The following is a 27,708-nucleotide window of genomic DNA, read 5'->3' as shown; positions in this document are numbered from 1 at the left end:
AAAAATTAGCCAGGCCAGGTGGCACCAAACCTGTAGTCCCAGCTATTTGGAAGGCTGGGGGCGGGGGAACGGGGATCGTTTGAGTCCAGAAGTTTGAGGTTGCTGTAAGCTATAGTCATGCCACTCTAGCCTGTACAACAGAGTGAGACTCTGTCTCAAAAAAAAGAGAAAGGAGGCTTGGTGCCGGCAGCATAGTGGTTATGGCACCAGGCACATGTACCGAGGCTGGCGGGTTTGAGCCCAGCCCAGGCCAGCTAAACAATGACAACTGCAACCAAAAAATAGCCAGGCATTGTGCTGGGCACCTGTAGTCCCAGCTACTTGGGAGGCTGAGGCAAGAGAATCGCATAAGCCCAAGAATTTGAGGTTACTGTGAGCTGTGATGCCACAGCACTCTACCGAGGGCGGCATAGTGAGATTCTGTCTCAAAAAAAAAAAAAAAAAGAGAAAGGAATGAGCCAGGCATGGGCTCATGCCTCTAATCCTAGCCCTCTTAGAGGCCAAGGCGGATGGATTGCCTGAGATCATGGGTTCAAGACCAGCCTGAGCCATAGTGAGACCCCATTTCTGAAATAGCTGGGGGTTGTGGCGGGCATCTATAGTCCTAGCTACTTGGGAGACTGAGGCAAGAGAATCACCTAAGCCCAGGAGTTTGAGGTTGCTGTGAGCTGTGATGCCACGACACTCTATGGAGGGTGACAAATTAAGACTCTGTCTTAAAACAAACAAAAAAACCCCACTGTATTCAAATTAGTTTTAAGAGACATTTATAGTTGCTTTTTTTATTTACCTCCGTATCTCTTAATGTGTTTACTTTTGACTTGTGCATGAAGTAATTATGTATCACACACTGATACTCGATTTTGTTAAATCTGTTTGTCTAATTTTTGTCTCTTATAAGTCTGTCTTTAGATTATAAACTCTTTGAAACCAGGAATCATGTTTGGCTAACTCAGGTGTATGGTGCCATTCCAGTACTGGTTGATGACTTCTTTTTTATTCTGATAGTGATTGATGCCTGTATTATATATTGTATCATTAGGACCAGACTAATACTTTTAATTCTAGCTCTTTGGAAAATAAAAGTGATATCTTTAAAATACTTGAGAATTTCTTCCAGTTTGAACTGTCATATGAAGTATGTGGGAAGGAATGAAATAATGGTTTCTTAATCTCTTCCAGCATTTGCTCTCGCAGAATTAATTGATAATTCATTGTCTGCCACTTCTCGTAATGTTGGTATTAGAAGAATACAGATCAGATTGGTAAGAAAATAATAATACAAAGCAATTTAACTTTTCCTTTTATAAGAGTAGTGTGAGTTAGGCCGGGTGTGGTAGCTCACACCTGTAAGTAATCCCAGCACTCTGGGAGGCGAGGTGGGTGGATTGCCTGAGTTCAGGATTTTGAGACTAGCCTGAGCCAGAGTGAGACCCTTGTCTCTAAAAATAGCCAGGCATTGTGGTGGGCGCCTGTAGTTCCAGCTACTTAGTAGGCTAAGGCAAGAGAATCTCTTTTTTTTTTTTTTTTTTTTGAGACAGAGCCTCAAGCTGTCACCCTGGGTAGAGTGCTGTGGCATCACAGCTCACAGCAACCTCCAACTCCTGGGCTCAAGCGATTCTCCTGCCTCCGCCTCCCAAGTAGCTGGGACTACAGGCGCCCGCCACAACACCCAGCTATTTTTTGGTTGCAGCCGTCATTGTTGTTTGGCGGGCCCAGGCTGGATTTGAACCTGCCAGCTCAGGTGTACATGGCTGGCGCCTTAGCCACTTGAGCCATAGGCACCGAGCTGCAAGGGAATCTCTTGAGCCCAAGAGTCAGAAGTTGCTGTGAGCTATGATGCCATCGTATACTGGGGGCAACAAAGTGAGATTCTGTTGCACAAAAAAAAAAAAAGTAGTATAAGGTGATGGGACAAAAATTAGAAAATAAACTATATGTAGAAACAATTGTCATATCTCTTCATCTGTTGAAAATTTTGTCATGTGCCCTTTTTCTGTGCATATATGTATACATGTACATGTACATTTTAATTTTTATATTCTATTTTCCTTAAATAGTACATTGTTAACATTTGTATATCATGAATATTCTATAATAACAATATTCTGTTGCTACAGAGTAGCTTACTGGCTGTAATATAAGTTAAATAGTCAGTGTTCTGTTGTTGAATATTTAGATATTTTTACCTCTGAAAGCAAAGCTGGGATGATGAATATTACTATATGGCTTTGTGTGCATCTCTGCTTATTTCTTTAAGTTAAATTCTGAGAAAGGGAACTTCTAGGCTAAAGGACATGAAGAATTCTGAAGTTTATGATATATGTAGCTAAAGTATCTTTCAGAAAGTATTAATTTACACTTCCACTGCAGTGTATAAGTGAGCCCATTGAATCACTTTTTTTCATATTTAACTTTCAATATTTTAAGTATTGATTTAACCTTTTTTTTTTTTTGAACTTATTTTGTTTCACAGCTTTTTGATGAGACACAAGGAAAACCTGCTGTTGCAGTGATGGATAATGGAAGAGGAATGACCTCTAAGCAGCTTAACAACTGGGCTGTGTATAGGTTGTCAAAATTTACAAGGCAAGGTGACTTTGAAAGGTTAGAAAACCTTAATTTTTTATGGGAAGCTGTGTATTTTAATAAGGGTAAAAATTTAACATGCCTTTAGATACACAAGATATATAGAAATTTTGAAGTTACCCAGCATATTTAGGCTAATTTTATATGATAGCACCATTATGATCAATTTTCAGATATAGATCTACATAATGTGATACCTTTGCCTTGAATAGCTCTCTTTGCTGAAGTGTGTAGGAGTTAAGGTGATGTGTTGAGTACATTGGAGCTTTCCCCCTTTTCTTATTAATTCTGTGTAGCTGCTAGAGCAGTACAATGGTTTAGAAATAGGGTTTAGAAATCACTTTGTACCACTTGCAAAATGTCTAAAACTACACATGGTTCTGTGGAGCTCACTATTATTGCTCTACTTTCAGAAGTCTGTTTTGCAGAAGATTCGAAGCTATTGGGGAGTAGAATCCAGTCATGAGTTTTATATCAGAATATGCTTGTAGAAAATATCCTGAGAGAGAATGGCATAGGGAAGACAAAATATGCTAAAAGCTGTCAGAGATAAAAGGATTTGTATTTTTGGAACAGTAGCTGAACTCTAGTAAGAAGAGCTTTGATTCATAACTCTTTTGATATTTTAAACTATGTTGTGTACTTTACATAATATACTGGAGAAGAATCAAGCCTTGTTATTAAGTAGTTTTTTTTGTTTTTGTTTTTTTTTATGAGAGGGAGCCTCAAACTGTTGCCCTTTGTAGAGTGCCATGGCATCACAGCTCACAGCAACCTCCAACTCTTGGGCTTAAATGATTGTCTTGCCTTAGCCTCCCAGGTAGCTGGGACTACAGGCATCTGCTACAGCACCCGGCTATTTTTTGGTTGCAGTTGTCGTTGTTTAGCAGGCCCATGCTGGGCTCGAACCCGCCAGCTCCGGTGTATGTGGCCAGCGCCCTACTCACTGAGCTACAGGTGCTGAGCCTAAGTAGTTTTTGTTCATAACCTGTTTTGCTCCTTGCTGTGTTATGTTGAGAAAAGTCATGGACGTATAAGGATCAGGCCCATTAATGTGTTAAAATTAATATTGTTAGCACATTTGCCTTCATGCTTCGGAAATTCAGCACTCTCGTAATTTTCATCAAATCTGTAAAGATAGCAGTACCACTGTAAGAGTGAGAAACAGTCTTAGTTTGTCACCCTCGGTAGAGTGCTGTGACATCATAGCTCACAGCAGCCTCAAATACCTAGGCTTAAGCGATCCTCTTGCCTTAGGCTCCCAAGTACCTGTGACTACAGGTGCCCACCACAACACCTGGCTATTTTTAGAGATGAGGTCTTGCTCTGGCTCAGGCTGGTCTCAAACCTGTGAGCTCAGGCAGTCCACCCAGCTCAGCCTCCTAAATGCTGGGATTATAGGCGTGAACCACCTTGCCTGGCCTACATATAAAATCTTTTAAGACAGAGCTGGCATATAGTAAGCAGTGAATATCATTTTAGCTATTATTTCCCATTTCTGACCTCAGACTTTTCTGTAACTGTTCTGAGTCTCTATTTACATATATATGTGACATCTATTTAAAAAGGGTTTATAAAATATCTTGAGAGAAGACGGCAAGAGCACAATTTTTTATAGTGAAAGATAAGATTTAGCCTGCACTGGAAGTACTAGGTAGAATGGAAAATAGATACAGGGGCGTCTGGCCTGTGGCCTGAGGCCTCTTTTGTTTTATCTGTGATGTTGGCTATCGTGAAGAGTACACACAGATCTTTTATTTTTTTTTTTTCCTTTTTTTCCCATCAGCTTTTGTTAGTGTTTGTGTGCTTAATGTGTGACCCTAGACAACTCTTATTTTTCTAATGTGTAGCAGAAAAGAAAAAAGGTTGGACATTCCTTGTAAATAGATGGCAGATTAGGCCAAAGGCTCAAAAGAACATCAGTTAGATGAACCAGAAGAGTAGAAAGAAATTAAATGTTAACTGGATTCATGGGACGTGGACTTTGATTTTTTTCTCTAGATCTTAGCACAACACAAGCTTTTAAACTTAACACAAATATTAGGGAAATTTTAATTTCCTAATAAACATTTTTCTTGTTGCTATTGTTATTTACATTTTTGTTGAGAAAAGATTTTGCTATGTTGTCCAGGCTAGTCTTGAACTCCAGACTTCAAGCAATCTTCCTGCCTTGGCCTCCCAAAGTGCTGGGATTTCAGGCATGAGCCACCACACCTGGCCCATGTTGTTGGTTTTGGTCCTAGCTTCGTAGGTGTTTGTGTCAGTAAATAGTCATTTTAGCTGCTGTGTACTCATGCTGTCTTTGAGTTCTGTATCAGTCTCTTGAGATCCACTCTAGCTTCTGTCAACATCAGATACAATCCTTCAGTCCTTTAGCTTCTGCTCTTGTTGAATAAATTATCAGGTGCTTTACTTCTTCAGTTTTTACTTTACATTTCAGTTTTTACTAGATACAAGGATGGATGTAGTAAGACACACCGGAAGAAGAGGAAGAATAGCCTAAAAGTACAATAACAGCTGAAATTCTTGTCCTGTAGCTTATGTTCTGTTAGAGAAACAAAAATTACATTTATAAGAATTTCAGTTATTGATTGTTTCTGTGAATGAAATGTGCATTAATATGATCGGGCTAATGAATATCTTCTTTAGATTGAGTTGAGGCTTGAATGATTAGAAGAATACAGCCAAATTAAAATCTAGGGTTAGGCACTGTGCGGTGGCTCACGCCTTTTATCCTAGCTAGCACTCTGGGCGGCCAAGGCGGATGGAGGATCGCCTGAGCTCAGGAGTTTGAGACCAACCTCAGCAAAAATGAGACCCTATCTCTACCAAAAATAAAAAAATGAGCAAGACTTTGTGGCGGATGCCTGGAGTCCCAGCTACTTGGGAGGCTGAGGCCAGAGGATCACTTGAGCCCAGGAGTTTGAGGTTGCTGTGCGCTAGGCTCCTGCCACTGTACTCTACCCTGGGTGACTCTTGTCTCCAAAAAAAAAAAAAAAAAGCCTGAAAGTATTTACAGTTAGTTTGTGACATTTCACTCCTAAATACTGTAGCACATACATATCCTGTGAGGAGGATAAGGGCATTCTCACAAATAACCATAAAATCACTTCCACACCCAAAAAATTGATGAATGATGTGTACCATAATGTCCATATTAGGGCTTTTTCCTGTTGTCATGTCTGCGTATTCTTCCTTATGATAGTTCTCCCACCTTTTGTGTTTTTCATATTTTGTCATTTTTTGGTAGAGTTCAGGCTAGTTTTCTTATGAAATAATTACAATGTGGATTGGAGTGTTACCTCAGCACTGTCCTTTTCTTTCTTTTTTTTGAGACAGAGTTTCACTCCGTCACCCTCCTTAGAGTGCTATGGCATCATAGCTCATAGCAACCTCCAGTTTTTGGGCTTAAGCGATTCTCCCAAGAGAGAGAGAATCCCAAGTAGCTGGGACTACAGGCACCCACTACACCGCCCAGCTATTTTTTGTTGCAGTTTGGGCGGGGCTGTGTTTGAACCCGCCACCCTCGGTATATGGGGCCGGTGCCCTACTCACTGAGCCACGGGCGCTACCTAGCACTGTTCTTTTCTATAGGATTTTAGTATGAACATTTTTAAGCATACAGAAAAGTGTACTGCAGCAAATAACCACATACCCACACCTAGATTCTGCTGTTGGTAGTTGCTTTACTACATATTTATCCCATCAACCATCAGTTCATCTTATTTTTTGATTCAGTTTAAAATGAATTATAGATATTAATACACATTCTCCTAATAATGAAAGCATAATGGATTGAAGGTTTTTATTCTTTTGAGATAAAATTGGCATACTATACAGGTAAATGCTTGTATCTAAAGTGTGTCATGATTGAATTTATTTATATCATTGGCTATAAAATTTATAGAGATTTTTTTTCTTTTTGAGGGAGGGTCTTGCTCTGTTGCTCAGGGCATAGTGCAGTGGCACCATTATAGCTCACTGCAACATCTAACTCCTAAGCTGGAACAATCCTCTTGCCTTATTCTCCCAAGTACCTAGGGTTACAGGTACTCATCACCATGCCTAGCTAGGTTTTCTGGGGTTTTTTTGGTAGAAATGGAGTACTCTTGATCAGGTTAGTCTTGAACTCCCGAGCTTAAGCAATCCTTCTGCATTGGCTTCCCAAGCTGTTAGGATTACATTCATGAGCCACCTGTCCCAGCCAAAAGTCACAGTATTTATTGCTGGTTTTTTTTTTTTTTTATTTTTATTTATTGTGTTATTGTCATTTTCTGTTTCAGGATATCACAAGGGTATGTACATTTTGGTTACATAATTTGCTTTTATACATTTTAAGCTAAAGTTACAAGTGTGCCCTTCACCCAGAAAGTGTGCATTGTACCTGTTAGGAGTGAATTTACCCATCCCCCCACATCCTTAATTTCCATTGAGGTTTACTTCCGTATGTGCGCTTAAGTGTTGATCAGCCGGTTCCAATTTAGTACTGAGTACATGGGGTGTTTGTTTTCCATTCTTGCTCTACTTCACTTAGAAGAATGGTCTCTACTTTGATGCACGTTGTTAGAAAAAATACTAGATCACTTTTATTTTATGGCTGAGTAGTGCCTCTTGATATACATGTACCACATTTTATTTATTCATGTATTGATGGGCACTTGAGGGTTTTTTCCCACGTCACTGAGATTGTGAATTGTGCTGCTATAACCATTCAAGTGTAAAAGTCTTTATGATAGAATGTCTTTTTTTCCTTTGGGTAAATAACCTAGTAGTGGGGTGGCTGGTCATGGTAGGCAAAATTCACAGTATTATAGTACACAGTTCATTAGTTTTGAGTGTGGTCACAAAATCACACAGCCATTACCTCTAATTCCAGAACATTTTTACCATTCCAAAAGAAGCCTTATAACCAGTGATAGTCATTCCCTATTCTCCCCTTCTCCTTACTCCTGGCAGTCACTAATTACTTTTCTTTTTTTTGAGACAGTTTCACTATGTCGACTTCAGTAGAGTGCTGTAGCGTCACAGCTCACAGCAACCTCAGACTCTTGGGCTTAAGAGATTCGCCTCAGCCTCCCAAGTAGCTGGGACTACAGGCGCCCCACGGCAATGCCCTATTTTTTATTGCGATTGTCATTGTTGTTTAGCTGGCCCACACTGGGTTCAAACCCACCAGCCTCGGTGTATGTGGCTGACGCCATAACCACTGTGCTGTGGGTGCTGAGCCTACAATTAGCATCTTAATTTCTTTTTTTTTTTTTATTTCTTTTTTGTTTTTTAGCATCTTAATTTCTGACAGAAATTATTTTTTTTTAATTCCCTTGCCACTAGTCTGCCAACATAATAGTCTGGTTTGGATTAATGACAATTAAATGTCTATAGTATACAAAAACTGCTGCAGTTATACATAGCTTCTTCTCTTGCACTCCTGTATACTCTTATAAATTTCATGTAAATGAGATTTTTATACATTATAACCCCATCATCACTGTTTTATGCTGTTATTTTATTTATTTATTTTTTTGAGACAGAGTCTCACTTTGTCACTCTTTGTACAGTGCAGTGGCATCATAGCTCACAGCAACCTCAAACTCCTGGGCTTAAGTGATTTTCTTTGCCTCAGCCTCACAAGTAGTTGGGACTACAGGCTTCTGTCACAATGCCCAGCTATTCTTAGAGATGAGGTCTTGCTCTGGTTCAGGCTGATCTTGAACCTGTGAGCTCAGGCAATCCACCTGTCTCGGCCTCCCAAGTGCTGGGATTACGGGTGTGAATCACCTGGCCTAGCCCATATGCCAATATTTTATTTATTTATTTATTCATTTATTTTTGCAGCTTTTGGCTGGGGCTGGGTTTGAACCTGCCACCTCCGACATGTGGGGCTGGTACCTTACTCCTTTGAGCCACAGGCGCCGCCCATATGCCATTATTTTAAATACCAAGTAGGAGAAAAAAAAGTTCATATATTTATGTATTTTTTTTTTTGGAGACAGACTCTCAACACCCTGGGCAGAGTGCCATGGCATCATAGCTCACAGCTCAAACTCTTGGGGTTTGAGCAAACTTGAACTCATGAGCTCAAGCAATCCACCCACCTCAGCCTTCCAGAGTGCTAGGATTACAGGCGTGAGCCACCTTGCCAGCTAAAAAAAGAGTTATAAAGAAAAAAATACATTTATACTGTCTTTCCCAATTATTTATGTAGTTAACCCCTACTTTTTTATTTCTTCGTGTGTATTTGAGTTGCTTTCTAATCTTTTATTTCAGCCCCAGACTCTTCAGTAGATCCTGTAGAGCAGATCTACTAGTGAAGAATTTCTTTAGTTTTTGTTTATGTAGGGATGTCGTATTGATATTTTTGAAATCTGCTTGTGCTGGGTAAAGAACTCTTGGCTGACACTCTTTGTTAACACTTTAAATATGTTAGCGCATTGCTTTCTGGCTTTTTGTTTCTGATAAGAAATCAGCTGATAGGCTCTGCGCCTGTGGCTCACGCACCAGCCACATACACCTGAGCTGGCGGGCTCAAATCCAGCCAGGGCCTGCAAACAGCAATGACGGCTGCAACCAAAAAGTAGCTGGGCATTGTGGTGGACGCCTGTAGTCCCAGCCACTTGGGAGGTGGAGGCAGGAGAATCGCTTGAGCCCAGGAGTTGGAGGTTGCTGTGAGCTGTGATGCTACAGCACTCTACCCAGGCTCTATCTCGAAAAACAAACAAACAACCCCCCCCCCCCAAACAAATCAGCTGATAATCTTATCGAGGGTCCCTTCTGTGTAACAGATTATTTCTCACTGCTTTCAAGATTCTTTGTGTCTTTTGATGGTTCAGCACTGATGTCTCTACGTATGGATCTTTCTGACTTCATTCTATTTGGAATTTGTTAAGCTTCTTGAATATATAGAATGATGTTTTTCATCAGTTTTGGCAAGTTTGGGGCCGTTATTTCTCCAGATAACTATTTCTTTCCACTCCTCCTATGATTGCTGTTATTCATATATTCATAGACTTGATCCTATTTAACAGGTCTCTGAGGCTCTCATGATTTTTCTTTTTGTCTCTTAGACTGAATAATCTTGATCATCCTGCTTTCAAGTTCATGGATTTTTCTGCCAACTCAAATTGCTCATGGGTTTCTTTCTTTCTTTTTTTTTTTTTCCTGAGACAGAGCCTCAAGCTGTTGCCCTGGGTAGAGTGCTGTTGCGTCACAGCTCACAGCAACCTTCAACTCCTGGGCTTAGGTGATTCTCTTGTCTCAGCCTCCCAGGTAGCTGGAACTACAGGCACCCGCCACAACGCCCGGCTATTTTTTGGTTGTAATTGTCATTGTTTGGCAGGCCCAGTTAGGATTCAAACCCGCCAGCTCTGGTGTATGTGGCTGGCGCCTTAGCCGCTTGAGCTACAGGTGCCAAGCCTGCTCATGGGTTTCTTAAGTGAATTTTTCATTTCTTTTTTTTTTTTTTTTTTTGTAGGGACAGGGTCTCACTTTATGGCCCTCGGTAGAGTGCCATGGCCTCACACAGCTCACAGCAACCTCCAACTCCTGGGCTTAAGCAATTCTCTTGCCTCAGCCTCCCGAGTAGCTGGGACTACAGGCGCCCGCCACAACGCCCGGCTATTTTTTGGTTGTAATTGTCATTGTTTGGCAGGCCCAGTTAGGATTCAAACCCGCCAGCTCTGGTGTATGTGGCTGGCGCCTTAGCCGCTTGAGCTACAGGTGCCAAGCCTGCTCATGGGTTTCTTAAGTGAATTTTTCATTTCTTTTTTTTTTTTTTTTTTTTGTAGGGACAGGGTCTCACTTTATGGCCCTCGGTAGAGTGCCATGGCCTCACACAGCTCACAGCAACCTCCAACTCCTGGGCTTAAGCAATTCTCTTGCCTCAGCCTCCCGAGTAGCTGGGACTACAGGCGCCCGCCACAACGCCCGGCTATTTTTTGGTTGCACTTTGGCCAGGGCCGGGTTTGAACCCGTCACCCTTGGTATATGGGGCCGGCACCCTACCGACTGAGCCACAGGCGCCGCCCATGAATTTTTCATTTCAATTATTGTCTTTCTAGATCCATAATTTCTGTTTGTTTGTTTTTATAATTTCTGTCTCTGCTTTTTTTATTTGATGAAATACCATTCTCATTCTTTAGTTTATTAGACATTTGAATATACTTAAAATAGCTAAACTGCTTCTGGGAAGTTTTTGCTAACTGCTCTTTTTCCTGTCTTAGGGGCATACTTTAATATTTCTTTGCATGATTTATATTATAATTTTTTTATTGAGAACTGGAGATACTGAGTAATGAAGCATAATAACTCTGGGAATCTGATCCTCCCCTCCCCAGAGCTTGATGTTGCTTCTGTTGTTTGTGTGGTAGCGTCCCTGAACTGACTCTGTATCCTTAATCTCATGTTATCGTTGGAACCTCTTTGCAGTTAGCTTAATGGTCAACTAATGAGTGAACAATTTCTTAAATACCTTGACACACCATATGTCCACGCTTTTGCTAAGGGTCTCTGTGTACTTAACAGGGTATGATTTTAAGGCTTTGTCACACCCTCTAGTTTAGGTTCTCTACTTGCTTGCATGGAACTTAAAGGTTATGCAGAGGTGACTAATTGGGGCCTGAATCTCAATTCTTCATTGAGCTTGTGTGCAGGCCTATGCATGGGTGTGACCTTCTAAGTTCTCACGAGTCTGTTGAAGCTTTTAAAAACCACTGTGGACCTCTCATTCCACAGCTTTTCCTTTTTAAGTTTTTGATTTGATCAGATTATTGTTTGTCTCAACTGTTTTCATTGCCTCAGGCAGCTGTGATGATAAACAATTGTCTCTGATGGTTTTTGGCCAACAAGGGGGTGGGGTGGGGTGGGAAACTATTCCTAGAAAGCAAGCTTTGAATTGAGCAAATCAAGACAAGGACCCCTGCAGGTGAGAATTCTTAGGGACCTGGTAGACAGGTCCATTAACGACAATTTCCTGAGGATGAGGCTTTTTAGAGACTCCAAACCTATTCCTACCCTTCTAGTGGCTGTGGGACTGTTGGTTTTCAGGGCTGCTGTGGAGCACTTAGTGAGAGGGCAATGGAATAGGACAAGTTAAAACATCACAGACTTCACAGCCATTAAGAAGGAAATGTCTAATTTTCTTTATGTAGTAAGTTTGACAGTTGATATCTCTGACATTTTAGTTTTGATACTTGTTTTATTTTTATTGTAAAGGTACATCTTCTCTCACTCTTTCTCTTTCTTTTCTTTTCCTTTTTTTTTTTTTTTAATGCAGTTTTTGGCCGGGGCTGGATTTGAACCCGTTACCTCCAGCATATCGGGCTTTGCTCTATTCCTTTGAGCCACAGGCACCGCTCCCTTTCCCTTCCCTTTCTCCTTCCCTTCCCTTCCCTTTCCTCCCCCTTTCCCCTTTTCCCTTTCCCTTCCCTTTTTCTTTTTTTTTTTTTTTTTTTGACAGAGTCTCACTCTGTCACCCTAGATAGAGTGCCATTGTGTCATCATAGCTCACAGCAACTTTAAACTCTTGGACTCAAGTGATCCTCCTGCCTCAGCCTCCTGAATAGCTGGGACTACAGGCACCTACCACAAAGTTGTGCTCGTTTTTCAATAATTAGTGGTGGGGGGGTGTCTCACTCTTGCTCAGCTGGTCTCAAACTCCTGACTACAAGCAGTCCACCTGCCTGGACCTCTCAGAGTGCAAGGATTACAGGCATGAGCCACCACGCCCAGCTATATACTCATTCTTTCAAACAAATGTTTTGACTTATGATTGTCTTTCCAATTCAATTTAGAGCAGTTTTTGTAAAACTATGGATAAGTAAAAGATTCATGTAACTTTCAAATAGAAGTTCCATTGTGGAACCAATGCAGCACAGATAGCTCGAAATGTGAATGAAATGTTTGGGAAGGTGCTGCTAATGAATGCACAATTTGTCAGTGGTTTGGAGAGTTTGATTTGGGGGATCTTTTTTGTTTTGAGACAGTTATGCTATGTTACGTAGGCCAGTACCATGGCCTCACCCTAGCTCACAGCAGTCTCAAACTCCTGGGCTCAAGTGATTCACCTGCCTTAGCCTCCAGAGTTTAATGGAGACAGGGTTGAACTCTTGCTCAGGCTGGTCCCAGGCCTTTCTTTGATGTTAGGACAAAAAAATAAATAATTTCTAAACTTCGTTTTTTTTGTGTTAATATTGACGTGGATTTCTTTTTTTTCTTTCTCTTTTTTTTTGGAGACAGAGCCTCAAGGTATCACCCTGGGTAGAGTGCCATGGCTTTACAGCTCACAGCAACCTCCAACTCCTGGGCTTAAGCTATTTTCCTGCCTCACTCGCCCAAGTAGCTGGGACTACAGGCGCTTGCCACAACGCCCAGTTATTTTTTGGTTGCAGCCATCATTATTGTTTGGCGGTCTAGGCTGGATTCAAACCTGCCAGCTCAGGTGTATGTGGCTGGCGCCTTAGCCGCTTGAGCCACAGGCGCCGAGCCATGATTTCTTTTTATTTGTCCTGTTTGGACACTTGGTCTTCCTGGATCTGTGGAGCTGTGTTTAAGAATATTTGCAGCTGGGTGGTGCCTGTGGCTCAATGGAGTAGGGCGCTGGCTCCATATACCAGAGGTGGTGGGTTCAAATGCAGCCCCAGCCCCACCTCAAAAAAGAATAGTTGCAGCTATTAACTATTCTTTCTCTCCTTTTTTCCCTAGAATTTACCTTTAAACTTATGAGATATTTTCCTTTGGTCATTCATTTCTTTTAACCTCACTTTTATATTTTCAGTTACCTTTTTGTTTCTCATGGGTAAGTTTTTTGAATGCTTATTTCTAGTTTCTAATTCTCTCTAGCTGTGTGACACCTGCTTTTAAACTTTCCATTCTTTTTTTTTTTTTTCTTAAGACAGAGTCTCACTTTTTCACCCTCGGTAGAGTGCTATGGCATCATAGCTCACAGCAACCTCCAACTCTTGGGCTTTGGTGATCCTCTTGCCACAGCCTCCCAGGTAGCTGGGACTACAGGCGCCCACCACATATGGGGCCGGTGCCCTACCCACTGAGCCACAGGTGTTGTCCAACTTTTCCATTCATTTTAAAAGTGATTCCAGGCCAGGTGCCATGGCTCACGCCTGCAAGCCTAGCATTCTGGGAGGCCAAGGCGGCTGGATTGCTGGAGCTCAGGAGTTCCAAGACCAGCCTGAGCAAGAGGGAGACCCCATCTCTACTAAAAATAGAAAAACTAGTGGGTGTTGTGGCGGACTCCTATACTCCCAGTCTTTCGGAAGGTTGAGGCAAGATGATCGTTTGAGGTTGCTATGAGCTATGATGATGCCAAAGTTCTCCAACCAGGGTTACAGAGCTGAGACTGTCTCAGAAAAAAAAAAAAGTGATTTCAATCTTACTTCCAATTCTGCTTATTTCTGATTTTGTGAAATGATGCCCCTAGTGACTGCCTGTATGTTAAAAGACCAGTAATGTTTCTTCTCCAGAGTGTTAATGGTGCAGTGGAAGTTCCCTCAGAGCTCTTCATTAGTCATGTTACACGGAAAGGAGGATTTCCTTTGCATTTATCCCCATTATTCCTTAGAAAATACCTTCTTAAGTTTTAACTCAGCAAACAATTTGAAGGGAAGGTTCACGAGCAGTGGTTCTCAACCTTTCTAATGCCTTACTCTGTCACTCTGGATACAGGAACCTTTAATACAGTTCCTGTGGGTCGCGACCCACAGGTTGAGAACCGCTGTTCTAGAGACATAATGACAATAGGGATATTTATTTAGTATTGTTTACTATGAGAGCTCTTCTATTCTCTCCTCTCCTCTCCTCTCCCCTCCCCTCCCCTCTCCTGCCCTCCTCTCCCCTCCCCTCCCGCTTTCGCCCTGGGTAGAGTGCTGTAGCGTCACAGCTCACAGCAACCTCCAACTCTTGGGCTTAAGCTATTCTCTTGCTTCAGCCTCCCAAGTAGCTGGGAATCTAGGTGCCTGCCACATGCCTGGTTACTTTTTTTGTTGCGGTTGTCATTGTTGTTTAGCTGGCCTGGACCAGTTTCAAACCTGCCAGCCTCAGTGTATGTGGCCAGTGCCCTACCCACTGAGCTATCGGTGCCACCAATTTTTCTGATTTAGTAGAATGAGGCTGGAGAATTGTGTTTCTTAAAGTTTTCAGGTGAAGCTGATGCAGCTGGTCTGCAGATTGCACTTTGAGAACCATTGGACTAGATAATGGTATCTTTTTTTTTTTTTTTTTTTTGTAGAGACAGAGTCTCACTGTACTGCCCTCGGGTAGAGTGCCATGGCCTTAACACAGCTCACAGCAACCTCCAACTCCTGGGCTTAAGCGATTCTCTTGCCTCAGCCTCCTGAGTAGCTGGGACTACAGGCGCCCACCACAACGCCCGGCTATTTTTTGGTTGCAGTTTGGCTGGGGCCGGGTTTGAACTCGCCACCCTCGGTATATGGGGCCGGTGCCCTACCGACTGAGCCACAGGCGCTGCTGTAGATAATGGTATCTGGACTTTTGGTACTGATTATTTCACTTGTGAATTAGGGTTCGGTTAGGGACGTTAGCAATAACAAAAAAGTACTAGAAAATTTTCCTTTGACATTCAAATAACTTGTTTAAAAATCACTGTTATGGTTTGTTTTAGTGATCATTCTGGATATGTCCGTCCAGCACCAGTGCCTCGCAGTTTAAATAGTGATATTTCCTATTTTGGTGTTGGGGGCAAGCAGGCTGTTTTCTTTGTTGGACAGTCAGCCAGAGTAAGTAAAAAGATTTTTTAAAATGAAAGTTGATCAAAATATTTTGAGGTTAACTCTAGAAATGTGTTATAAACAGTGTAACTATTAGGAATTTTAAAAGTACTCTTTTTAATATTTAACAGATGATAAGTAAACCTGCAGATTCCCAAGATGTTCATGAGTTTGTGCTTTCAAAAGAAGATTTTGAGAAGAAGGAGGAAAATAAAGAGGCGATATACAGTGGATATATTAGAAACAGAAAGGTACCTTCCAATCCGTCATTATAAATGTCTTTCTTCTGATAGATGATGAAGCAGAACATTATTCTTTCTTGTTTTTTTTGTGGTTGCAGTTTGGCTGGGCCTGGGTTTCAATCTGTCACTCTGGCATATGGGGCCTGTGCCCTGCTCACTGAGCCACAGGCGCCGCCCAGAACATTTTTCTGATTTCTGTGATGCCAAAGTTATTTTTCAGACTTGAAGCTATGAAACTTTTGAAGTAACTTTTTCAGTCTTTTTCTTTCAGTTACGTGAGTAGTAAAAATTAGCATTTATCTGCTTTCTCAGGCTGAAAAGTCTTCAGATAACAAGTTGTCTCAAAGCACAGAAAGCTGTCTATAAATTGTAAGATTGTAAACTTTTCTCCTTAGTCTGAATTTGGGTGTTAAAATCTTTGTTGTATAACAATCAAAGAAATAGATTAGAAATATAGTTAAAGGGTAATAGACTTCTAGGAAATCAGACCTCCAGGACAAATAAGAGAGAGATTTCTGTTAGAAGTTTGCCTTCAGATTTTCATTTTAATAGGACAGAATCTTGTTAGGGAGTAAATGGTATTTATTGTATATTTCCTCAACTCTTCTGTTTGAAACATAATTTTTTTGTTTTGTTTTGAGACAGAGTCTCATTATGTCACCCTTGGTAGAGGGCTGTGGCGTCACAGCTCACAGCAACCTCCAGCTCTTGGGCTTAAGTGATTTTCTTGCCTCAGCCTCCCAGGTAGCTGGGACTACAGGCACCTGCCACAATGCCCAGCTGTTTTTAGAGACAAGGTCTCACTCTGGCTCAGGCTGGTCTTGAACTGGTGAGCTCAGGCAATCCACCTACCTCAGTCTCCCAGAGTGTTAGGATTACAGGTGTGAGCCACTGTGCCTGGCCTAGCAGCACATTTTTAATAGCTTAATAATATTTCAGTGAATATAACGTATTGTAACTTAACTGTTCAGCTGCACATTTAGGCTATGTAGAGGATTTTACTGTGTGTATAAAGACATTCCCATGAATATCTTTTTTTTTTTGAGACTTTCACTTTGTCACTTTGGGTAGAGTGCTATGGTGACATAGCTCAAATTAACCTCAAAATCTTGGGCTCAAGCGAACCTCTTGTCTCAGCCCTCAAGTAGCTGGTACTACAGGTACCTGCCACAATGCTGGCTACTTTTTAGAGATGGGATCTCGCTCTTGTTCAGGCTGGTCTCAAACTCATGAGTTCAAGCAATCTGCCCATCTTAGCCTTCCAGAGTGCTAGGATTATAGGTCTGAGCCACTGTGCTCAGCCTGACTATGAATATCTTTGTATAACATTTTTTCCTGGGTTACATTTTTTTTTTCTTAGTTTAGATTGTTAGAATTTTAATGGCTGTGAATGAATTGGAACTTTTTTTTTTTTTAGACAGAGTCTCATTTTGTCGCCCTCAGTAGAGTGCCATGGCAACATAGCTCACAGCAACCTAAAACTCTTGGGCTTAAGTGATTCTCTTGCCTCAGCTGTAGCTGGGACTATAGGCGCCCGCCACAATGCCCAGCTATTTTTAGATAAGAGGTCTCGCTCTGGCTCAGGCTGTTCTCAAACCCATGAGCTTAGGCAATCCACCTGCCTTGGCCTCCTAGAGTGCTAGGATTACAGGCATGAGCCACGTTAAATGTTTGTGGTATGTATTACAGATTTACTTAATGCAAGGTTAAACCCCATATCAGATACACTTCTAACAACTATATATTGAAATAATACCAGTCTGATAATTTCCTAACTTTTAAAACGAAGGAGAAGGGGAAAAGGCAGCAAAATGTTGATAGTTTTTTTTTTTTCTTTTTTTTCCTTGTTGCCCTTGGTAGAATGCCATGGTGTTATAGCTCGCAACAACCTCAAACTCTGGGGCTCAAGCGAGTCTCTTGCCTTAGCCTGCTGAGTTTCTGGGACTATAGGGGCCCACCACAATGCCTGGCTGTTTTTAGAGGCGAGGTCTTGCTCTGTCTTAGGCTGGATGTTGACAGTTTTATAAGTAAAAAAATACCTTTTCTTTCATCATTACTGGGCTGAATGAGTTTTTTTTTTTTTTTTTTTTTTTTTAAGACAGAGTCTCATTGTGTCGCTCTCAGTAGCATGCTGTGGCATCACAGCTCACAGCAACCTCAAACTCTTGGGCTTAAGTGATTCTCTTTCCTCAGCCTCCTAAGTAGCTGGGACTGCAGGCACCTGTCACAACGTCCGGCTGTTTTTTTGTTGCAGTTGCCATTGTTGTTTAGCTGGCCTGGGCTGGGTTCGAACCAGCCAGCCTGGGTGTATGTGGCCAGCGCCCTAGTCACTGAGCTATGGCCAGCGCCCTCCTTTTCTTTCTTTCTTTTTTTTTTTTTTTTTTTTTTTTTCTGAGACAGTGTCATTCTGTCATTCTGGCTAGAGTGCAGTGGCAGGATAACTCACCGCAACCTCAAACTCCTGGATTTAAGCAATCTTCCTGCCTTAGCCTACTGAATTGCTGGGACTCCAGGCATGCATTTCCTTTTTTTATTAGAGATGGGATCTTGTTTTTGTTCAGGTTGGTCTCAAACTCCTGACTTTCAGCAATCATCCTGGCTTTGCCCTCTAGAGTGCTAGGAATATAGGTGTGAGCCACCATTCCTGGCCCAGGAAATTTCTTAACTTTTGCTCAACCCATTGTTTTCTCTTTTAGTGTGTTTCATTTACTTAACAAATTACATATTTTGGTATATTTACATAACAATATTCCGTCTTTTCTCTCTCTCTCTCTTTTTTGGGAGACATAATCTCACTTGGTCACCCTTGGTTGAATGCTGTGACATCTTAGCTCAGAGCAACTTCACACTCCTGGATTCAAGTGATCCTCTTGCCTCAGCCTCCCAAGTAGCTGGGACTACAGGCACCTGCCACAATATCCGGCTATTTTTTATTTTTACTTTTTGAGAGAGAGGCTCACTATGTTGCCCTGGGTAGAATGCCATGGCATCACAGCTCACAGCAAGCTCAAACTCTTGGGGTTAAGCGATTTTCTTGCCTCAGCCTCCCAAGTAGCTGGGACTACAGGCGCCTGCCACAACAACGGGCTATTATTTTTGTTACAGTTGGCGTTGTTTGGGTTGCCCAGGCTGGGTTCCAACCTGCCAGCCTCAGTGTATGTGGCTGGTGCTGTAACCACTGTGCTATGGGCACTGAGCTTTTTTTTTTAAGACAGAGTCTTACTTTGTTGCACTCTATAGGACGCGGTGGCGTCATAGCTCACAGCAACCTCAAACTCCTGGGCTTAAGCAAGTCTCTTGCTTCAGCCTACCGAGTAACTGGGACTACAGGCACCCTCCATAAAACCCAACTATTTTTAGAGATGGGAATTTCACTCTTGCTCACACTGGTTTTGAACTCACGAGCTCAAGTGCTCTGCCTGCCTTGGCCTCCTAGAGTACTAGGATTATAGCCGTAAGCTACTTTTTTAAGCCTATTTTCCTCGGGCATGGTTCAGACATAGGGCTAGAGTACATTTTTGATAAATATTTGGATAATGAACTTGGATCATTAATAAACCTAGACTAATCTACTAACTTTCAAAGTATACATTTTTTTTTTTTTTTTTGAGACAGAGTCTTACTATGTCACCCTTGGTTCAGTGCTATGGCGTCACAGCTCACAGCAACCTCAAACTTTTGGGCTTATGCGATTCTCTTGCCTCAGCCTCCCAAGTAGCTGGGATTATAGGAGCCCACCACAACACCCGGCTATTTTTTGGTTGTAGTTTTCATTGTTGTTGCCAGGCCTGGTCTGGGTTTGAACCCACCAGCTCTGGTGTATGTGGCTGGTGCCCTAACCACTGAGCTGCAGGTGCAAAGCCTGAAAGTATAAAATGTTACTTATACAATATGAATTACAGCTATATTAGTGACTTAGGGTATAAAGATGTATTAGATTGTAGATTTTGAAGGGTTTGGTTCTATTTTTAATTAAGAAAGTAATAATACATGCTATTTTCTTTTTTAGAGGTGGAGTCTTGTTATGTCACCCAGTCTGGAGTGCAATGGTCTGATCATAGCTCACTTTAACCTCAAATATCTGGACTTAGCCTTCCCACCTTAGCCTCCTAGAGCTGGGACTGTAACTGTGTGCCGTCTATAGCCATAACATCTACTTACACATAAACTATGCAAGAATAAGAATTATTTAGAGGCCAGGGGTGATGGCTCACACTGATAATCTCAGTACTTTAGGAGGACAAGGTGGGAAGCTCATTTAAGGGCAGAATTTCAAGACCAACTGGGACAACATACTGAGACCTTGTATCTACAGAAAAATAAAAAAATTAACTGAGCATTGTGGTGTGCCTGTAATTCTATAGTCCTGGGAGGCTGAAGCAGGATTACTTCAGGTCAGGAGTTTGGGGCTGCGGTGAGCTATGATTTGGCTACTGCACTACAGCTTGTATGACAGAGCAAGATCATAACTCTAAAAATAAAGTGTTTTTAAATTACATTTTAAAAAACCAACCAGTACGGCTTGGCACCCGTAGCACAGTAGTTATGGTGCCAGCCACATACACCGAGTTTGGTGGATTCGAACCCAGCCTGGTCCAGCTAAATAACAATGACAACTACAACAAAAAAATAGCCGGACATTGTGGCGAGCACCTGTAGTCCCAGCTACTGGGGAGGCAGAGGCAAGAGAATTGCTTAAGCCCTAGAGTTTGAGGTTGCTGTGAGCTGTGATGCCACAGCACTCTACTGAGGGTGATGTAGTGAGAGTGTCTCAAAAGGAAAAAAAAAACAACCAGAACCTTAGATATAATAGTTTAGTATGTATTTCTATTCTTAACTTTTTTTATGTCTGTAGTAATATAGTTAGTATATGCAAACATGCATTATTTAACAATAATATACTCTACGAAATGCATCATGAGGTGATTTGTCATTATGTGAACTTAATAGGTGTACTTACACAAGCTTAGATGAGTTAGCTATATGGTATATCCTGCTGCTTCTGGTCTACAAATTTGTACAGTTACTATCCTGAACACTTTACGTAGTTGTAACACCAATGGTAAGTATTTGTGTGCCTAGACATAGAAAAAGTACAGTAAAAATGTAGTATCATATCTCATGGTACCATCACTGTATCTGTGGTCTTTTGGCACATAACTGAATATATGTGCATATGTACACATACACATGTATACATGCAAATGTTTAAGTATGTAGACTCACTACAGATTGAGAAGATTGTAATTTTTATCCTCATATTCACTCCCTTCCATAAGCTACAGATATTAGAGTGGTGCCCAGGATGATTTTACTTCCCTTAAAAAACTATTTGGGCTCAGCAAACAGACACTAGAGGGACCAGTCTTCCCTCTAGTTTTCTTGAATAGGGAGGGCTAGGCATTGGTCCTGCCCACATTCAGTGGTAGATATCCCAAGTAAGGACACATTCCATCCTGGGGTGTAAATGTCCTCAGTTTTTAAAGACATTTTAAAATTCAGTATCTGTCTTTACCTTTTTCTTAATGATTCTAAGATTGGCTTAGCATTATGAGGTGAAGTATTCTTTATGTATGTCATTTTAGCAGTCTAGGTGAAAGTTCTCCTGGCCTTTAGGGTTTTCACACACTAAGCCAGTTTGTTGTATTGGGCCACTTTTCTCCAGAAGTTTTTCTGAAGCCTATTTCTTAAACTATCCAAGTGAATCAGTCACATTAAAGTTCGATGTTGTACTTAATTTGTACAATTGTAATTCAGATGATGATAATTAATTATCTTTATATTACCTCTCTCAGCCATCTGATTCCGTACACATTACAAATGATGATGAAAGATTTCTACATCAACTTATCACAGAGGAGAAGGAAAAAAATAGTTTTACTGCTGTGGTTATCACAGGAGTACAACCAGAACACATACAGTACTTGAAAAATTATTTCCATCTGTGGACGCAACAGTTAGCGTAAGTAATATTTGGTTCAGGAAATGGTGCTATTTATCTTCTTTAAGACCAGAAAAGAATACAGATACATTGAAGCCTCTTTGCTCCTGTACCATGAAGTTCTCTTCAGCATTAAGTACTTTGATGTGGGTGGTTTTTTTTTTTTTCCTTGAGACAGAGCCTCAAGCTGTCACCCTGGGTAGAGTGCTGTAGCATCACAGCTCACAGCAACCTCCACTCCTGGGCTCAAGTGATTCTCCTGCCTCTGCTTCCCAAATAGCTGGGATTACAGGCATCTACCACAACGCCTGGCTATTTTTTGGTTGCAGCCATCATTGTTGTTTGGCGGGCCCGGGCTGGATTTGAACCTGCCAGCTCAGATGTATGCGGCTGGCGCCTTAGCCACTTGAGCCACAAGCACCAAGCCTTTGATGTGGTTGTTAAAATGGTTTTCTATTCATTGATTCTATGAATATTTATAGACCATTTCCAGTGTACTGACCATTATTTGAGGCACAGGATTTTTGATACCTATTACAAAATTAAAAACGAACTTCAGAATTTATCAAATGCAGCACCATCACTTCTGTGTCTCCCATTTTGTGATGCTTTTCCATCATACATATCATAATCTTTTATACTACATACAGTAGAATCTCTGTAGTTGACCACTTCCCTACATTGACCACCTCCTTAAGTTGACTAAATTTTCATAGACTGGACACGTAGCATGTGTACGTATCAGTAGAGTAAACCTAGTTGATTATGTTGACCACCTCCGTATGTTCACCAGTTTGTTACAGTCCTTTAGGTGACCAACTATGGAGGGTCTACTGTATTTTTATTTCTTTGTCTGGTTTTGCCCACTGGAATATCTTTTGTATGTCTAATGTGTAGAAGAGTACGTGGTCATGCTCAATAAATGTTTTCCAATGAATACATCAAGCCTATTAAAGTAAAAAATACGTATTCATGTGTATCTATGTGAAATATTAGTATTGAAAATAAGTCGTTTTGTATTTATTCCAGTAAAACATCTAGGGAGTAAATAGCCATTAGACTACATTAGAGAAATATTTATTTAATGGCTTAAGTAGTTCCTTTCCAGCTATAGATAGATTCTATTTTTTTTTTTCTTTTTTTGGTGTAAAAGTTGTTTTTTTTATTATGGCAGTAGGAGAAATTAATAAATTTTTATTCGAGGAATTTCACGTGATTCTCCTTCTGCTGTCCATCTCAATGGCTGGAGTCACCGAAGATTTACCTTCAAGACAGCCCTTTTTAATGAACAGATCCTCAATCCACATTTGTCCTGTTAGCCCTACATAATAACAAAAGTTTATATCTCCAAAGATGATCATATAAAACAAGCCTCCCTTAGCTCCACAAACCACCTATTTATTAGCTGTCCTGAACAGTTAGCAAGAGATGCAGGCGTGCACTGTTTGTTCCTGCTGTAAGACCTATTAGACAGTCACAGTTGCTGGCTTTGTATTTCCACTTGGACAGTGTCACATGCAGGCAACGGAGGGAAAACCAGTCTAATAAAGGGTTAATACAATGTCCCCAATAGGTTGAGTGCTACCAAAGTAGCAGATAGAAAACCTAGTGGAAGTTTTTTTATGGTCATGTCCACAGCAATTGAGAAACTGCATTCTAAAAGCCTTGGTAATGACCATAGATAGATTCTATTTACTAGATTATGTCTTTAATTTGCATTGGTCTGAATTACTGAGTCTTGCAAAATGTTCATCTGCACAGAATTCATACTTTTTAAGAAAAAAATCTCTTTTCACATTTACCCAAACTTTTACACTTAATTTTGGATTTTCTATTCTATATATAAGTGTATATTAACAGAATTAAAAATTTTTGTTTTTATGGGAAGATAAATTTGGCTTTTAGGAATACCCTTTTTCTTCTTATATATTGCCGTTTATTGCCTCTATAGCTTAACACATTTAAATTGGACTTTGGATTTTTCTTCTCTGAGTATATATTTTATTAGTTATAGTTTCTTTTTACTGAAGGAACTAAGTGAGAATAACATTATTCAAAGATACTCTTGCCCTAACAAAGCAGGAATAGGAAGGAATATAGCAAATATCTATTTCGGGAAAACCAAAGGTGTGATGTGTTATAGCCATGAATAATCCCACCAAATAAAATAGCAAAGATTTCTGAAGCAGTGCTCTTCAATGGGATGAGGTTGAATTTATTAGCTTTGTTTATTTTTGAAATGTTGGAGTAAGATCATGCCATAGGAGGGGAGAAATAAACATTCTAGAATGATATTCTTATGCTCCTGACCTGATAATTGAGTCATTTCTAGTACATCTGTGGCAAATAGAATTATACTTTTGCCTTCTAGTTTTTGTTATTTCATAAACTATACTTTTTGGAAGTGTCAAGTGTGTGGGCTTTGTAGTTTGAAAAGCCTGGATTGAAGCTCACCTCACCTTAACTCTCGTTCTGTGATCTTTGAATTATATACAGTCATTGCACCCCAGTTTCTGTATCTGTAAAATGAAATGTAATGATGCCTCAGAATTGTTTTTACCAGTATATTTTATTTTTAAATGTTTAATAAAGTCCTACTAAGTACTGTTAATAATTTTTTTTTAGATGGAAGATTATGTGAACTAATTTTTATATGAATTAAAACCATAAAATTATTCTATATTTTAGGCATATCTATCATTACTATATTCATGGCCCAAAAGGAAATGAAATAAGAACATCAAAAGAAGTTGGACCTTTCAACAACATTGATATTGAAGTAAGAGAATAATCCAGCTTAAATATTATAAATTATTAGATATCTATCCTGATTCAAAGTGACTCTGAATAACAAAAACTAGTCAGGGGCAGCACCTGTGGCTCAAGGAGTAGGGTGCTGGTCCCATATGCCGGAGGTGGCGGGTTCAAACCCAGCCCCGGCCAAAAACCACAAAAAAAAAAAAACTAGTCAGTAGTTAGGTAACTTCCATTTCCTTGTCTTTAACAAAGTACTCTGGTTATTTGATACCCAAGTAAGGAGTTCATTATTACATGTAATTTTCTTGAACTTTTATTTATTCTAGTAGTATTTGGTTTCTTTCTTTCCCTCTCTTTTTATAGTGATATGAATAGTTACTGAACATCTTATCATGAAGGAAGGAAGGAAGAAAAGGAACATAATGTAGTTTTCTTTTTGTTCATAGAAGTCTTGTAGTGATTTAGAAATACAGAAATGAGTGTTGGTTCTCAATGTCTTTAATTCTTTAAATTATTAGAAAGAATTTCCTATACAATGTTGTTCCCCTTCCTGTCTCTAGGGAGAAATCTTGAGTTAAATCCACTCACTACTTACCTGTCCTTTAGCTCTGATTCACTGTTTCTTTGCTTACTTTATAGTTTTGAGTAATATGTTCTTTATTGAGATGCTCCTTAAAGCTATTAACCCATCTGTATTTCATTAAGCCAGATGGTAACTTGTACAAATAAACATTATTTGTTGCCTATTCTGTTGTTGGATCATAGCTCAGAACAAAAGTAAAGTCACCATAGAATTTAATTGTTTTTGTTTTATTTTTATTTTAGATTTCTATGTTTGAAAAAGGGAAGGCACCTAAGATTGTCAACCTAAGGGAAATACAAGATGACATGCAGACGTTGTATATAAACACAGCAGCTGATAGTTTTGAGTTCAAGGCTCATGTTGAAGGAGACGGTGTAGTGGAAGGGATTATCCGATATCATCCTTTCTTATATGATAGAGAAACTTACCCCGATGATCCATGCTTTCCATCAAGTATGTTAATATCTTGTCTTAGCTACTAAATATGCAGCTGTGATTTAGGATAGTGCTTTTGATTTGTTCTTTAAATTATTTTTATTAGTTGAGCTATTAAGGTTAGATAAATAAAACTAACTTCCTTATGTAAGTCTTAAGCTAGGTATTTGTAATTTTTATAATTCTTGATTTTTGTGTATATTCAATTCCAGATGAATAAACCCTTAAGAATTTTTTTCTCTTATATATTGTACTGAACTAAACTTCTAGATATGTACACACATTAATTCTTTACGTGTTCCCCTTATTGTCTTTATCTTTGTAGATGCTTATAAAGAAGTTTTAGAATTTATGCAGCCATATCAGATTTTTCTGGATGTGTTCTGATTTTGTCTTACTATAAAAAGCTTTTATTATACCTCAAGATTATGGAAAGATCTTACAGTTTTTTGTTTTTGTCATTGTACTTTTAATATATCTGTGTTTTCCTTTTATGTGCGTAGAGTGAAGTAGAGATCTGATTTAGTGTTTTCCATGTGGTGTTCAATTTCATAGCACCACTTATTGAATATTATAATTTTCCCAGTAGTTAGAAAGACTACTTTTGTAAAATAAATTTATAGTGAGTAGATAGATATAGATTCTTTTCTGTGGGGTACTGTTTTACATTTTTGTACGTAAGTAATGATACTGTCTTATAGCTTTATCCTATTTTATTTATCTTATTTTATTTTTAATTTTCTTAATTTTGTAGAGATGGGGGGGGCGGTGGTCTCGTTTCGAACTCCTGAGCTCAAGCAGTTCTCCTGCCTTGGCCTCCCAGAGTGCCAAGATCACAGATGTGAGCCATTGCACCTGGCCAGAGCAAGACTTTCTTATTATTCTTTTCTGAAAATATTCTGAAACTTTAGATCTTATACATGAACTTTGAATCAGCTTTGTATATTCACTTTTAAAAATCCTAGTGGGATAATGGATATTGCATTGAATTTATAGAATAATAATATTAAACTTTATTATTCAGGGTGCTTCAGTAGTACATTCTTAGTTTTGTGGGCTCTGCAACCAGATTTCCTAATTTGAATCCTATCTTTGCTACTCTCTGTTGTGTGAACTTGGACACCCTGTATCAGTTTCTTCACCTGGGAAATGGGAATAGTAGTAGTTCATACCTCATAGTGGTGTTGCGAAGGTTAAATAAGAAATTGAGGAGCAAAAAAAAAAAGGAATTGGGAGCAGAGAGAGAAAGGAGGAGGGAGGGGTGAGGAAAGGAAGAGCAGAGAGAGAGGGAAGGAGCAAGGGGGTGGGGGTGGGGTCTTGGTGTGTGCCACACCTTTGGGGGGCAAGACAGGATTGTAACAGGGTCTTTACCCAACAGATGCAATCAGTGTAACCTGGCTTCCTGTACCCTCAGTGAATCCCCAACAATAAAAAATAAAAAAGAAAAGAAATTGAGATTGGGCTCAGCGCCTGTAGCTCAGCAGTTGGGGCGCCAGCCACATACACCAGGGCTGATGGGTTCGAATCCAGCCCGGTCCTGCCAAACAACGACAACTATAACCAAAAAATAGCCAGGTATTGTGGTGGGCGCCTGTAATCCCAGCTACTTGGGAGGCTGAGACAAGAGAATTGCTTAAGCCCAAGAGTTTGAGGTTGCTGTGAGCTGTGATGTCACGGCGCTCTACCAAGGGTGACATAATGAGACTCTGTCTCAAAAAAAAAGAAAAAGAAATTGAGGCTGGGTTTGGTGGCTCATACATGTAATCCTAGCACCCTGGGAGGCTAAGGCGGGTAGGTTGCTTGAGTTCCTGAGTTCCAAACCAGACTATTTTCTAATAAAAATGGAAAAACTGAGGCAAGAGGATGCTTGAGCCCAAGAGTTGGAGGTTGCTGTGAACTATGATGCCATGGCACTCTACCTGGGGGAAAAATTTGAGACTCAAAAAAAGTCTCAAAAAAAGAAAAGAAAAAAAAAGAAATTGTCAGATCTTAGAGTGCTCAGGATTATTTAGTAAGTATTGAGTACATGTCATTACTGAGTGCCTCTGCCTCCCATGATGTCTCTGGCTTTTAAAATTTGCTATTTCTAATTTTTTTATGCTTATAGCAAAAAGATAAAAAGTTTTTTAGATGGTATCTTAAAATAAGAGCAAGTAAATTGAATGATGATCAGAGGAAGTCTTCTTTATGAGCAATGATTTGGTTTGATTGAAAGAAACTTTTTTTTTTGGAAGCAAACTTTATTTTCAGGTAAAAACATTAACCTGATGGATTATTGCAGACTTGAGTGAAAGAAACTTTTACGTAGAGATTTCTTGTAAAGTTTTTTTGGGGGAAGGCTTTGTTTTACATGGATGACTTAATTCCAGGATAGCCGAGGTGTTAATTTATCATGTTTAATCCTCATTACTAAGAACTTATGGC

At 40.1% G+C, this 27,708-nt stretch overlaps 1 protein-coding gene and 1 non-coding gene across 2 annotated transcripts in view; one reads left to right on the top strand and one right to left on the bottom strand.

The window, feature by feature from the left end:
- SMCHD1 (structural maintenance of chromosomes flexible hinge domain containing 1) overlaps positions 1-27,708 on the top strand; it is a 153,053-nt gene that overhangs the window by 17,738 nt on the left and 107,607 nt on the right. Inside the window, exons 4-10 of the mRNA XM_053571171.1 lie at positions 1,183-1,265; positions 2,477-2,607; positions 15,221-15,335; positions 15,458-15,577; positions 21,364-21,530; positions 24,198-24,288; positions 25,092-25,302. Of these exons, the coding sequence (XP_053427146.1) occupies positions 1,183-1,265; positions 2,477-2,607; positions 15,221-15,335; positions 15,458-15,577; positions 21,364-21,530; positions 24,198-24,288; positions 25,092-25,302 (918 nt within the window). The remainder of the gene's footprint in view (positions 1-1,182; positions 1,266-2,476; positions 2,608-15,220; positions 15,336-15,457; positions 15,578-21,363; positions 21,531-24,197; positions 24,289-25,091; positions 25,303-27,708) is intronic.
- On the bottom strand, positions 23,068-23,187 carry LOC128572207 (small nucleolar RNA SNORA32). Its single transcript, XR_008376114.1, has one exon. It is a non-coding gene; the product is annotated as a small nucleolar RNA SNORA32 (small nucleolar RNA).

This window comes from Nycticebus coucang, chromosome 19 (genome assembly GCF_027406575.1).
Source record: "Nycticebus coucang isolate mNycCou1 chromosome 19, mNycCou1.pri, whole genome shotgun sequence".
NCBI lineage: Eukaryota > Metazoa > Chordata > Mammalia > Primates > Lorisidae > Nycticebus > Nycticebus coucang.
This window is presented reverse-complemented; position numbering and strand designations above follow the sequence as displayed.